Source organism: Pseudopodoces humilis, chromosome 2, assembly GCF_049639895.1.
Source record: "Pseudopodoces humilis isolate 2021_Gansu_Grassland_sample_001 chromosome 2, ASM4963989v1, whole genome shotgun sequence".
In the NCBI taxonomy this organism is placed as follows: Eukaryota; Metazoa; Chordata; class Aves; order Passeriformes; family Paridae; genus Pseudopodoces; species Pseudopodoces humilis.
The window spans coordinates 94877510-94891802 of record NC_142201.1 but is presented as its reverse complement, the minus strand read 5'-3'; the positions used below and the strand labels follow the sequence as shown (position 1 = coordinate 94891802).

At 39.2% G+C, this 14293-nt stretch overlaps 1 protein-coding gene across 1 annotated transcript; it reads right to left on the bottom strand.

The window, feature by feature from the left end:
• Positions 1 to 570: 570 nt before the first annotated feature.
• Positions 571 to 14065, bottom strand: ADGRG7 (adhesion G protein-coupled receptor G7). The gene is given in 6 exon segments (XM_088051307.1): positions 571 to 641; positions 2153 to 2517; positions 3802 to 3905; positions 6934 to 6965; positions 7815 to 7922; positions 13906 to 14065. Coding segments are annotated over 6 exon segments (840 nt in total).
• Positions 14066 to 14293: the final 228 nt, after the last annotated feature.

The window sequence follows — 14293 nt, the reverse complement described above, 5'->3', positions numbered from 1 at the left end:
GGGTTTGTGTTTACATTTCCTGAACAAGTCTGCCTTTCTTTTGTATCATCCACTACTGCCAAGGCACATTGTAAGCCTGATAGCCTGCTTTGGTATGTGAGCACTCCAATGAGTACTTATGCCAAAAACACAGGGCAAATAAGAATATAGTTATTATGGCCAGATTTTAAATACATGTGAGGTATGTCTTTTTCAGTGCATTAATTTAATTACTTTAATACATTAAATGTAGGTACTGAAATGTAGTTATGCACTTAAGTGAAGGGGTGAAGTATCAGTTAGGCTGTGGGTGTCTGCAGTTTGCATTTCAATTCACAGAGGGCTGCACAGTCTTGCAAGATTCAAGGCAGATGTAGATCCAGTACCTTAGATCTTTAGTAAGGAGAAAATGTGCTTCCTTCTAGTGAATATATAGGTTGAGTGAAGGGTTTTATTTCTTTTGGCTACTTAGAAGTACAAAATAGCATACCAACAATACTTCTAGAATTGTATTAATAATAAGCCATCACAAAAGGCCTGGGATAGCAAGTGTTGTAATAGTATGTGGACTTAAAATTCTTCCTTGGTAGTTTAGAGCTTTTCCTTCTCTGTCAGTAGCAATAACAGTTGCAGTGTTATTGCAACTACTGTGGCAGGGATTCCTAATTGATAAAAGAGACATTAGCAATTTATTGTTTGGTTGCAGGGGCATGGCTCTCTTCCACACAAATAGCTTCTTGCCTCCTAAATTCCATATGTTTCACCTGCCTTGTACTAAGTTAAAGGGGTTTTCTGTAGCCTAGACAAAAGGCAGGACTGAGGGTTGTGAGCACTGTTTTTCTGAGGACAGTTCATGTTCATGACTTGCTGGTTCTTGCCATCAAAGAGCTTCAGCAGAGCTTCCTGAGCCAACACCAGTGATAAAACAGCAAGCTCCTTCCTTGGCTGTAGTGGGCTCCCTTATCACAACTGTTCAACTCTACCTTCTGGTCAGCAGTGAGAAAATAATTGAGGAACGTTTTGTACCAAACTCCATTACATTTCATACCAGATTGATGCAGAGTGTAACTTTTGCCCTACAAGAATCTTGGCTGTCAGGTTTACCTCCTCAATCCCTTTGCTTCACTTGTCTTCCACATCTTCTGCCTACCAGCTCACACTAGGCATCACATCTCATGGGGAGGACCCTCATGCAAAACTTTTTATCCTGGTAATAGACATGCTCCTCAAAGCCTGTTCTTCTGTTCTTCCTTCATTCCTAATAGTGACCTTCCACATTGCCATGGTCTCATGACTGTGCTCTCAAAAGAGATCCAAAAGCAGTGAGTTAGAATGTCACAGGACACACAGAAGCACATAATGCTGTGCTGTCATTCAACTACATATCAAAGGAGCACGGTACCACGTAGCCAGGCAGTGTTTGCTGAAGTTTTTCTGGCTTACATGTGCAGTCCAAATTTCAAATGTTTCCAAGGAATTGCCTCTACAAATGCAAGACATAATAATGGAACAATAAGGATTGAAAACTGCTTGGTGGGTGCCATCAGAAACAATATAACACAAAAGCTGAATGCACAACATGGAAAGACTGCTGTCCCTGTACACTGTATTAGAAGAGTTTCTTGAAACAGGCTGAGATTTTCACTTTACCTTGTCAGCATCTGTCTGAATTTTTCCATTCTCTGGGTAGTTTCCTTTCAGTTGCAGTGTTGCTGCTAACTGTTGTACTGACTTTAGAATGTGTTCTTTGCTTATTAATATATGATATATAACAAATAATATCAGGCACTCATTGCTTTTGGATGCATTCAAGGCTCTGGCTGGGAATTTCTAAATCATGAATTTAAGTCCACATATGCGATCACCATAACTGAAAGATTTTTTACTTAGTTGTCAAAAGCAGATTGTTGAATGCTTGATTACTGTGAAAACTTCTCCTGCACCCAACAGGCCTGTGCTGCTGTGCCAGTGACCAAGCTATCAGTTTCAGTGTTTTATCAGGACAATGAAAACATGCTCAGATTACACCAGTAATGTGAGCAGCAACAGATTATTAAATCACATGGCACTAACCCAGAGACACTGATTCTAATAGCTCTTTGCTGATCTCCTAACTCTCCCTGAATGTACTCTGTACTCTAAAAGTTGCCCTATGGACAGCTTTAAATCTTACCCCATCCAATTACTGACATGGTTACAAGGAAATGTCCAGGCAGCAGTTTCATGGCTCTGAGCAGCAATAAGTACAACAGTGCAGAACTGAGTGCTGACCCAGAAATGCTGCCAACACAAAACTGTGCATGCAGTAGGACAGCCACAGCTGTGCACCAGGAGTCTGCAGGAGGATCCACCACGTCACAGGTGAGTGAGGTGGAACTGGCATCATAAGGGAGGTATTGCTGGAAGCATCTGGTGGTATTGTCACTGCACTTCCTGGAAGTTTAATTTTCAGTTCCAGAGATGAAGCTGATTTTAAAAATGAGCAAAGAAAAGCAGAGACTCACTAACATCCATTTTACAGATAAGTTTCAAGTTTTCCTATTGGTAGAGATATGTTTAGGAGAAAAAAGGAAGAAAAAAATGAGAAAAATTGTCACATATTTTCTCTTTTTCATTTATACTAAAAGCAAGTTAGAGAGGAGAAACTTTAATACAGAAACCAAAACAATAAGTTGTTTGCAGTACTACACCGTTACCCTCAGCTTAACAAATCCATCAGTTTTGTCTGACTTTGATTAGAATGGAGACTATGCAGCACCTTTTAGGACTAGGCCTTGACTGACAGCAGTTTGGGATACATTTTATTTTTTCCCCTCTGTTCTTTTTGGAATCCTTTTCTTCAGTATTAGGAGGTGAGGTAGCATAAAACAAATACTTCTCCAAAGTTCTCCAAAGTGCAAGAGAATAATAAAGCTCCACTTCCAAACTTCGTCTTATCTCTGAATCATGGAATCACAGAATCAATAAGGTTGGAAAAGACCTCCAAGGTCATTGAATCCAACCTATGACCAAACACCACCATGTCAATTAGACCCTGACACTGTCATGTCCAGTCTTTCCTTAAACACCTCCAGGGACAGGGACTCCACCACTTCCCTTGGCATTATATATGTATGCGTATATATAAATGTGTATTTTTATGTCTGTATATATATATAACATTATCATAAATAAATGCATTTAAAAAACAGGGGCTGGAAGCTCCTACAGTCTTAAAAACATGAACCTTGATGGAATTGCTCCAAATCTGCATTAGTGCAAGCAGGATGAGAAACATGCATTAATCTATTATAACTACAGCTCTGCTGGCATGAGTCTGCTCATTGTTCAGTGGGGAATCACAGGACACTGTTAATCACAGCCATGTCCATCAAGAAAATTTGCTGCAATTGTGTTTTTATGAAGTCATTCACAATAAAACAGTAGCACAAGCAGCTACTGCCTAGGAAAAAAGATAACTCTTTACACATTGTAATACCAGGGTATGGGGGAAGATCACACTGTTGGTGGAACACTGTGGGACACATTTTTAAAGCCTAGTTTTGAGTTAGTGAACTGAAGAGCTCAATATGTATCCCAGACCTGTGTAGTGGTAATACCACTCTGGGTCTGTGAGCCTGGCCAAGGAAGTACCAGAGGTGTCAGCAAGTCCCAAGACATGCTATGTGATTTAGCTATTTTTGACTCAATAATATCCACTAATCAATAATATTGCAATATGTTCTAAACTGGCTGCTTTTAATTGTTTTCCTCAACCTACATACAGAACAAAATATTGCAACTTAGTGTAAAATACTTGCAGTTTAACATCTTTCCTCTTACCTAGTGAGTATTTGAAACAAAATGGTAATAACCACACCAGTCATGGACAATCCAATACCAATATAAGAAATAGAATCCAAAGGCTTTGTATATTTATATTTTATCTGAAATGCCCAGAAAACCAATTGTATCAGAAATGAGATAAATTTCTTTTTAAAGTTTCTGGTTACACATAGAAACAAGAATGTTTTATTAAAATTATGATTATTGCTGGCCACTGCCAGAATTTTTAGATTCCACAGAATTATTCTGGACCACAAAATTAGAGAAGCTTGTGAAAAACACCAAAAAGAGATTTAACAATACCAATCAAATATTCATCAAAATAGCAGATTAAATAATTCATAATAAAATGCAAGGTGACACAGACTTCACAAAGCAGCTTTTAACTTTTCATACTGGTGAGCATTCTGAATTTTGACTTCTTGGTCTAAGGTTAGATATCACAAATAATTATAAATTGAAACCAGTCTATGTTTGCATTGTGACAATAAAGCAGCAAGTAAATGTAAATGTATTCAGTGAAACAGAAAATGCTGTTGCATTTACATAAACAGATGGGAATCTTATTTAGAATGTAGTAACTTTGTGCAAAAAGGGCATGCATAACATAAAGGGAAATACAGAAACAAGTAAACAGTACAAATATGGAAATGCTGTTCTGTGAGGACAGTAAAAAAGAACTCTGAAATGCTGGCATGCTGGTTAGTGACCACAGATATGTGAATTTATCCAGGGTGTGTTTTGTTTAGAGAGGCTGAAATAAATACTGAAAGAATAACAAACATCAGAAACAGGCAGTCGTTCCTAAATAGTCTTGTCAGTAAAACAGGGTAATGTATAAAACTTTATGGTTGAAAGCTTAATATTTACAGAGCAAGTGCTTTTACAAACATATAAGCAGGGAGAGTAGTTAATGCTAAATCCTCTGAGTTATTTACCCAGCACAAGGCAGTGCAACAGGATTTTAAACTTCCTTTATGTGCCTTTCTCAGTCAAGATTGCCAATGAAATTACCAATTCCTGTGAATTATTCAGATGATTAGGATTCAGTCTTCCACTGACTAAGCATTAAACAACTGCCAGCTGAATTATGTGGAAGCCAAACAACAGCTTTCAGTTTTTGGTAGTGCTGTTGCTGCTGACCAGAGCTGAATCCAGGCTGGATCAGGAAGCAAACAATGGAGTGAACCCTCCCTTCCCTCCTGCAGCACAGTGGTGCTCATGCATTCACACATCAAATGACATGCAGTCATTTTCAAACATACTTCTGCAGGGTACAGCAGCTAGAACTGCTTTTAATGACCAACAAGCAGCTTGGAGTACAAATAAGAAGTGAACACAGCCATTCATGGTATTAGGTAGTTCAGTAAAAATTTTTAATAAAAATAGGAGTAAAAAATTTTGTTTCAGTAATTTCCTTAGAAATGACACATTTCTTGGATCACTTAGCTGTATGGTTCCATGGTGATGATTACTGATCTGTCATATGTATGTGTTTGAGCTTAAAAACTTCGTTAAATATTGTAAGAAGAAGACAATTACTGTTTTCTGGAGAAACCATGCCAAATGTGAATACATATTACCTAAAAATTCAGGGTGTTTCATACTCACACTAGAGCATTGTCTGCAAGAAAGCAGTAACATCTGGAATCAGTCCCTGATGGAGGAAATCAAAGCACACAATGGTTTTATGTGGTTTTACCTGGAAGTAGGAGTTAAAAGATAGCAATGAAATGAAAAATGAAACATTCCCCACACTGGGCTATGCCAGTCATGTTGACTTTTTCTTGTTTTCCAAAATTTTGGTAGTCTTCTGGAGAGAAAGACTGTCCTCCATAGACCTGTTTTTTTCATTCTTAATATAGTACTAATACACCCTAGGACAAATCCACTCTGATATTCCTGTAACATTTTATGGAATACACTTCTGCTCACAAATGTCCTGGTTTAGCAGCACTGATTCAGCCATATCAGCTGTTATATAAGAAGTTGAAGAACGTTTTTTATGCCGCTTGATCTAAACACCCTTCACTTATGTCACCTATACGTCCCACAAACTCTGTCAATTGCTTATTGCCAAAAATCAAAGCAAAAATAAAAGCCCAACTCCTCTGAGCTGGAGTCTCTCTCCCTAAGTCCTGAGGAGTGTGGTAGGTCCAGGCAGCCTCTGGATCAGACTGGCACTGGGGTTCCTTACCCTGGGACTGAAGGCTATTTCAACACTACTCACTACTCCACCACCAATGTTGCCAGAGATGACTCATTTTTGTCTCCACCAGTGGAGACTCTGATAAACCCTGGCCTGGAAGAATTTGTCATTCTGGTACAGGACAAATCCAGCTCTGCCACTGTCTGATGAACCTTTGCAAGGCAACGAGAAAAGTAGGTATAGGTAGCAGATATAAGAGAAGCTGGTGCTTTTGGGGAAGCCTGCACTATGCTCATGCACACATTCAGCATTTACAGATTTTTGTTTAGATTTTTTTTTACAATATATATAGGTAGTTGAGAACACCTGCTCTTCCATGAATGTCAAGAGATATCTTCAATTTTTGCTGAGGTGGAGTGTGAAAATAATTATTACCCTCCGCTTAACATCATTTCTGGGGGAAAATACTGGTAAATGAGGAAAATAATATCCTAAATCCTAATATATGCACACAGTCCACATGGACAGACTTTTAATAACTCTAAATAAGAAATAGTCACACCAGAGATATTTACTGTTAGTGCAAAGTCCGAAGATAAGAGACTTCCTGGCTTTTTGCCTTCAAATCCCACTTTTTTGGCTGCTTTTTTTTTGCAGATTTCTACCAAATTAGAGTTCATCTATGTGATTTAAATCACTCAATTGTAGCTTAAGTGAGGAAGCAAAATCCTGGATTATATAATAGACTTTGTTATTGATGTTATGCTTTTGACTTGAGATCAAGAGAGATTGATTTGATCTCTCTGCTCTGATCATCAGGTGAGACTACTGTAACTGTATATCTACAAAATATCACAAATGTGCACTTAATATTAAAGAAATCTGTTGGGACTTTTTTAAGACAAACTGTGCATTCGATATCTATCTGTATTGAGGGGAGAGTTATGTTATGCTGGCATTATGATAAAGGTTTTAATTACGTGATCACACTGTTTTTCCACAGTACTGTTGTCTGAAACAGTGAACAGAAATGTCAGTGGCCAGTTAAAGAGTTATCCATTGAGTTTTATTATCAGTGCTAGGTATGTGAGGTTACTTGGTTTATCTCTTCACATCTTTTTCTAGCCCTGGTGAGAGGATTGAATTATTCATTTCCCTGTGGACTTGTATTTGAATGATGTTCACCATTGTGATGTCTAAGTGCTCTCTCCCTACACTGAGAGACTGAGGACAAACAAGTCTGCTGGTTTCAGGTGCCTGGTGTGAAACTCTTGTGATGTCAGGGAAATGCATACTTGAAGCTCAGCTATCCCACACCCACCAGCTTCTGAAGCAATTGAAGCATAAGAACTATAATTTCTTTTATTTTTATTTTTTATTTTCTCCTGGTCAATACCAATTTATCCTCCAAGCACTGCAGAGTGTAAGTAATGGACCTCTGGAAAAATCCCAAATGAGTAATCCAATTTGCTTGTGTTCAGATGTGGATGTCCTGGCTGACACCTGACAGTAGTAGTAATTTTAGTTGAAATGTTTGATATCTTCAGATTTCAGGCAAAGTATGTACTTGGTCTTGATCTTGATGTTTGTAGAGTTATGGTCAAGGAGTCAACACACCCTCGATTTTAGAAAACAAAACATCTGAAAAGGTCCCAAACACCAAAAGCATTTTGGCCATTACATGTACGTTTGCATTCTTGTATAAATAAGATTATCCAGCTCATTTGACATTTGCATTTCTTGTACCAGCCATCAGCATGCATAAAAACCAGCTAAGAGTTTTTTTCCCCAAAGGAGATTTTCAGTGAATATTCATTAAAAATTTTCCCAGCTGCAATTTTCAAAAGAAGAAAGGACTTACTTATAATGTTGAACAGTATCTGAACTTCAGTACTGAGGTCACCAATAAGCCCAGGAACATTTTCCTGTATTTCTAGTTTTGTTGGCTGGTATTTTGCCAGCACTGTATCTGTGACAATTACAAGTGTATGAGTTAGGATTTATGGTTCATACTGCTGTTCATTCTGTCTAGGTAAATCCAACAACACACAGGATTTATTTCTCTGTGCCAAAACCAGAATCACAGAGGAGCTTAATTTCAGTGGAGCAGACTGGATTGCAGCATTGGGCTGTGAGATGTTACCAGTCAAAGATAATACCTCCATTACTTTCATGAGGCTGCATCAAAATAATGAGATGGGATAAAATTTACCATTATTTGTCATTATACAGCTACAGGTTCAGTTTCTGAGCTTCCTCTCTGATTGGTTCTCCAGTGGGAAGTGCTCCTCATTTCCTACCCTCATCTTCTCTCTAAAGCAGAAGAATCCAGCAATGTTCATATCCATATAAATTGGAAATTACACCAATAATTGGAGCTGAATGCCAAAAATATTTTGACTTGTTCATGAACTGCTTTCATCCTGAAACAGAAGGGAAAATGCTGTTGACTATGTCTAAAGAAAATGGCAAAAGCTAAAGTTACCTGGTTGTGGCATTGACAAGATTATTGTAGATAAATCCTGTTTTGTTGGCGTCCAAGAGCTGACTCACTGTAGCCATTACTGCCACAGATGCCTGAGACAAGCAGAAGAAAAGGGTAATATTCAAATGCAATTGAATAAATCACACCATGTGCTACACACTGAATGGGCAAAGTAAGAACACTTAACCGGCATTGCTTGAAAGTACGCAACAGAGTAAAAAAGGAAGCCATTCAAGAGAGCACAAACTTTGTGTCAATGGGTTCATAATGTCACACTTTTATTAAATTAGTAAAAACTAAATTATTAACTTAAACATTAAATGATGTTCACATTAAAATTTCAGGTACACATCTAAACAGCTGATAAATTTACACTCGGGTCTGAGAACAGACCCAACAGTGATGCCACAAGTAGCACGCTTGAGGACAGTTAAATTACTCTGCTAGATGACAAAATTTATGCCCTTGTTTGTAGTCTTATGTACAGTTAAGAGAAAGAACAGTGTCTTTTCTGCTGGTGGAGTCTTATTACAAATCTTATTTTAGTCCTAATAAGACTCACCTGAAAGTCTTCTGAAACATTTGGCTTTCTCATAATCTGCACTGTGTTGATTGCAGCAGCAGTGATGTTCTGTCTGGTCAGTCAGAGCTGAGGATTTGAGTGTTACTTGCAATAATTAGACCTTCCTGGAGCTCACAGTTTCAGCCTCTGAGGAAAATGTCATTCAACAGAAACAAAAAGAGAAAAGGAAGAAGAGTCACCACTTCATACCATTCTCACACAAAATAAAAATATATAAGTAATAAAATAAAAATATACAAATAATCTGCTGTCTAAAATGTTTATGTTAATGTCAGGTGTGTGGAACTGCCTCAGAAAACTGCTCGTGTTTGAAGAGTGTTAAGGGGAAAAACTTTCTCCTATCTAACTGGAATTTCCCATATTGCCACTTGACTCTGTGGGCACTCATCCTAAAACTGCACACCTTGAAAAACAGCCTGGCCCCATTGTTCTCCACACCCTGCCATGAAGCAGCAGCAGGATCTCTCCTTTGTCTTGAGGTCACTGAGTTCTGAGTCTATAAACTTCTGTGCACCTTTCATTGTTCCTTAAATAACCACAACAGGATTCTTTGAAAGGCCATCAAAGGAACTTGAGAAATGTTCTGTGGAACAATCATGCCTCTCAACACAGGGCTTATAACCTGCACTGACGACATTATCCTCACTTCAGTACATTATACAGAGTGTCAGCTTGGAATAAATGTATAAAGAAAAAAAAAATTAAAAGAAAAAATATATTCTGCTGCTGGAGGTACAAATAAGAGTTGCTATAAGCACTGGTTAGATCCAGTTTGAGTTAGCTAGCTCCAAATGAATACAGATTAAATGTCTGTAGCATCTTAAAAGTCTAAACACAAAGTTGAGGCATCTAGCTACAGATTCATAGGATATATGAAGGTTTATCTAGATAACAATAAGAGAAGAAAGTCTGCCAGTCATCAGGTCAAGTGATCTGTTTCTTAATCCTGTCAATGAATAACTCGATTGAATTGCTTCAATAACTGAATTGTTGTCAAATTATTTGTGGTGGGAAGCTACCAAAATCAAGATTAATTCTGTCATGCAGCTTTGAAGTGTTGCTAACGCTTGGAACATGGCTGGTAAGAAAAGTGAATGTGTTGCATAGGGAGGAAGGAAATTTGCATTCATAATTAGTGGAGATGATATCATTTGACTTGAAAACATCTGCATATGCATGATGGACCAACATTCTTGCTTCTGACTTCTAGCATGACCTTGGATCCTAAGTAAATATTTGTATTTAAAAGTAATCAAATCCTTTTAAACCTGGGCTCTGGATCACTAACATGAACACCTCCTGCTCCCATTCCCCAGCACCCCAAGCAGCCCTCAGCTCACTAGATGGCAGCCCGACATCACAGCTCCCAACAAACCCACACATTACTGACCACAGCAGAAAAACCGTGTGCCTCACCCTACTGGCACTAGAAATAACTACCTGTAATATTATATATATTACCTTGAACCACTTAGTGAAGGTTATCTACTGGAAAAATGTAATATTGAGCTCAAGGCTTTCTCAGGAAAGGATCCAAGCAGGTGAAGCATTGGGTTGAAGGTACAGTAGTCAAACAAAAGTGCACAAGGAAAGGACTTCTCTTATTTAACAGGACTGTACCTGGTGTATTTTTCTTCTTTTTCCCTTTTATTTTTTTTTTTTTTTTTTTTAATTGGGACTAGTGGTAAGGAAATGAAACACAGAAGCAGCAGAAGGGAAGCAGTCTCTATAATATGCTTTGTCATGTTCAGCTTTCCATGTTATGGACATACATGGAGGTTATAGATTTTATGGATTTTATGTATGGCATTCAATCAAGAGATCTGAATTCTTGATGGACAGAAATGTTGACAGAATGGAAAGGCTTCACTCTTAATCCTTCTGAACATGTTGGTGTCAGTATCACCCTCATGCCAGTCTCCTCCAGATCCCTTTGACATTCTCACTGATTTGGTACCCTGGGTCAGCATCACCTCCACTCAGAGGCATTGGCTGTGAACTAGGAACCTGCCTGAGGAAATTGCAGGCCAGTTAAATATGAAATGGGATGCTGTGTTCAAGCAAATTCCAGCAAAATGAAATGAACACTGTTGGAAATTCAGGCCATCTGCAAAGCAGACACATGCCAAGAATGCTACTGGAAAAGGTTTTGGTCATTTATTTTGCTTTCTTTTGCAAAGTTTTGAGAAACATGAGATATATTTCCTGCCTCAATTTTCTGTTTCCACTCCCCATTTTTTTTTCCCCAGGACATTGCAGAGTCTCAGAAACTGTTTAAGTAATACTTTAAGATTATCTGTGATGCTAAAGAGTCCAGATTTTCATTGGAATTCAGAATCTGGGGAGTCTTTAAAGTAGAATTTTTCCTTTCTCTGGAGCACATGAGGATTTCTACTGGAGCATTACCTGTAATTTTGTAAAAGCAGAAAGATATGCATTTAGTATAGAAGTTCTCACACATTCACATGACCTCACTGGGTCAGACTGTTACCTCACTGGAAGACTGTTCTGTGAGTGTGACATCCTATCCAGTGTCTTTTCTGTTTGCTTGTAAAATTTTGTCTTTCAGTGTTACAAGCGACCCTCAATTATTTAACTATTTGTTGCTCTTTTTAAAACATGTGATTTACATTCATGGACACAGTCCTGTCAGAGGGGCTGACATTCTTTATGTCAAAGTCAGACAGGCTTTAGTTATGTTAGAGCTGCAGAAAAACATCTTTCAATTGGGAGGCACTGGCATCAGCTCTGAGCTGTCAGAAAGACTTTACCATGTCCTGAAAAACACAGTTTATATGTCATGAAAGAAATGCAAAGGACATGAGGACATGTCCTCTACATGGTCTCTGAGAGCTGAGTCATGGAACCACAGTTGATGGAAAGCATCCTGAATCCTAATGCTAAATAGTAGGATATAAACTGATTGCTTTTTTATTAAAAGGTTGTTCAGGACCTTGACTCTCCTCCCAGCCCCAGACAGACATGGATGCGTCTCAGCATGTGTGCTTGAAATTGTCTGCATTTGGGGTAGAAGGCTTTGCAGAAAAGTTTGTGTTCCTGCTGCCTGAGCTACAGAGTTCTGGCTTCAAGCACAAACCTCTCATCTGGTCTAATAATCTGACATCTTTCACAAACCTTACATTTGCTTTTGGGAAATGGGAGCAAAAGGAAACACATACAATTCACAGTATCAGGTGCACATTCCTTTGTGGAGGGGTCATATTTACCCACTATAATCTGTTCAAAAGTAAGGTATTTATACTGCTTTCAGAAATGTTCACAGTCTCAGTACTGTAGTCACAAAAATTAACTGCACAGAAAGCAAAAAATAATATATTTCCAGATTAAAATTATTTTTAGCATAAGGATCTGTTTTCAAAAATGAAATAGCACTGAGACAATAGAAGCTCACTGAATATTTTTTCCTAAATTAAATAAAAGCAGTTAGGTAAAGCTTATCTAAACCCAAGCTTCTAAGCTGCTACATGTGATATTTTTTAAGTCAGTGAAGTCTTAAAAGCCCATACCTTTTGCCATCTCTTCTATTTTCACTATTTTAGTCCTAGAAATTTTGTAAAATATTATAAAGCATCATCTTTGGTGTCTTAATGCCCGGGCAGAAATCAGACTTGGTAACCTAATGCCACAGAATACAGCAGGGGACAAAAATACACACTTTTGAACAATTAATGGGGAACAGTCCTTTGTCTGCTGGACTGGCACAGGCTGACCACCCCAGCTGATACAGGCTGCATCTAAAGGCAGCATGTTGAGCCTGGTGAGCCCTGGCCTGAGCCAAAAGAGCAGCCTATTACATTCTCATGTACCTTACTGCTATAACTTAACACAAATTTACCTCACAAACCTGCCAACACTTAGAAAAAATATTGCAGCACACGGGCAGAAAACTTTTGCTTCGTCTTATGACTTGCAACATCCTGTTTTTGCTAACTTTTGCTAATTCAGACCACGCTTCAGTTGACTATGTCCTATCAGCAGGATTGACTCAAAGCATATTTATGGTCAGGGTCCTGAGGGGGCTTAGGAAACCTGGAGCATTGTCTGTGTTCTGGCACAGGCTTTCATGTCAAGTTACTTAACTTTCTATGGATCTTGTTTTCTACAGGGTCTCAGTTTCCCATTATACAATGACATTTTCCCTCTACACAACTTACTATGAACAAATAAGGATGCATTGTGCTGCAAAGATGGGATCTGCCTTACAGCACCATACCTGAGCCTTGCTTTCCAGAAGGTGGTTAGCAGGAAAAGGTGTCAAAAATCTGGTGGAAGGAACCTCTGGAAGGCATCTAGGCCAAACAGAGGCTCCCCAAGCTCAATAGGGGACATGCTGCAGTGATGTGATATCTTTCTAAATCCAGGAATTTCTCTTCATGGTCAATCTCAGTGTCTTAAACTGCAGTTTATGACTGTCGTGTCTTGCTTTGCCCTCTGGTGCTACTGAGAAAGTTTGGGTTTGATGGCCTTTGCAACTCCCTCTCATCTGGAGGCTGCTGCTAGCCCAGCTGTCAGTGTCCTTTCCAGCACAGTGAACAAGTTCAGCTCTTCCCCTTGCTTCCTGCAAGCCACCTGTCCAAAGCCTCTCACTGACCTCACTGCATCCTGCTGAGCCCTCTCCAGTTTCCCTAAGCCTGGTTAACCTGGCTTGCAGGTGGCAAAACTAAGCTTGTACTTCCCAGTGGTGCCTCAGCAGGACCAGGGAGGGCAGGGTAAAAGTGTCCATCAACCTGTCTCCCTCCACATAACACAGCTGCTCTTCCACCTTGTTTGCAGAGAACCACACACTGTTGGCTCATGTTGAACTTGGCATCTGCTGTCACTCCCAGGTAGTTTCCAGCAGGCCAGCAAGTTCCTGCTCTGTACCAATGTCCCTGGCACGGAGATCAGCACTTATTCCTGTTGGACACCGTGAGGTTTCTGTTGGAATGATCTTCCGTTTTCTCAAGTTCTTCTGCATGAAAGCTCTGCCATTAGCAGTGTCAGCAATGCCTCTGCCCCACTCCAGGTTCACTATTGTGGGCATTCTTGCTGAGAGAACCTGCTGTGTCATGGACCAGGTGGATGAGGACACTATTATTGACCAGCAAGTTGCTCTACTTTTACAATGTCCTGATCAAGTCAGTGATCTGTACCCTTTGAGCTTGGCTGTTGAGGTGATTTTCAGCCCAGGGAGCAGCTCATTCACCCAGCCCACATGTCGTCACCTACCGAACAAGAATGCTGAGGGACGTGGTGTCGAAGGCATCTATAA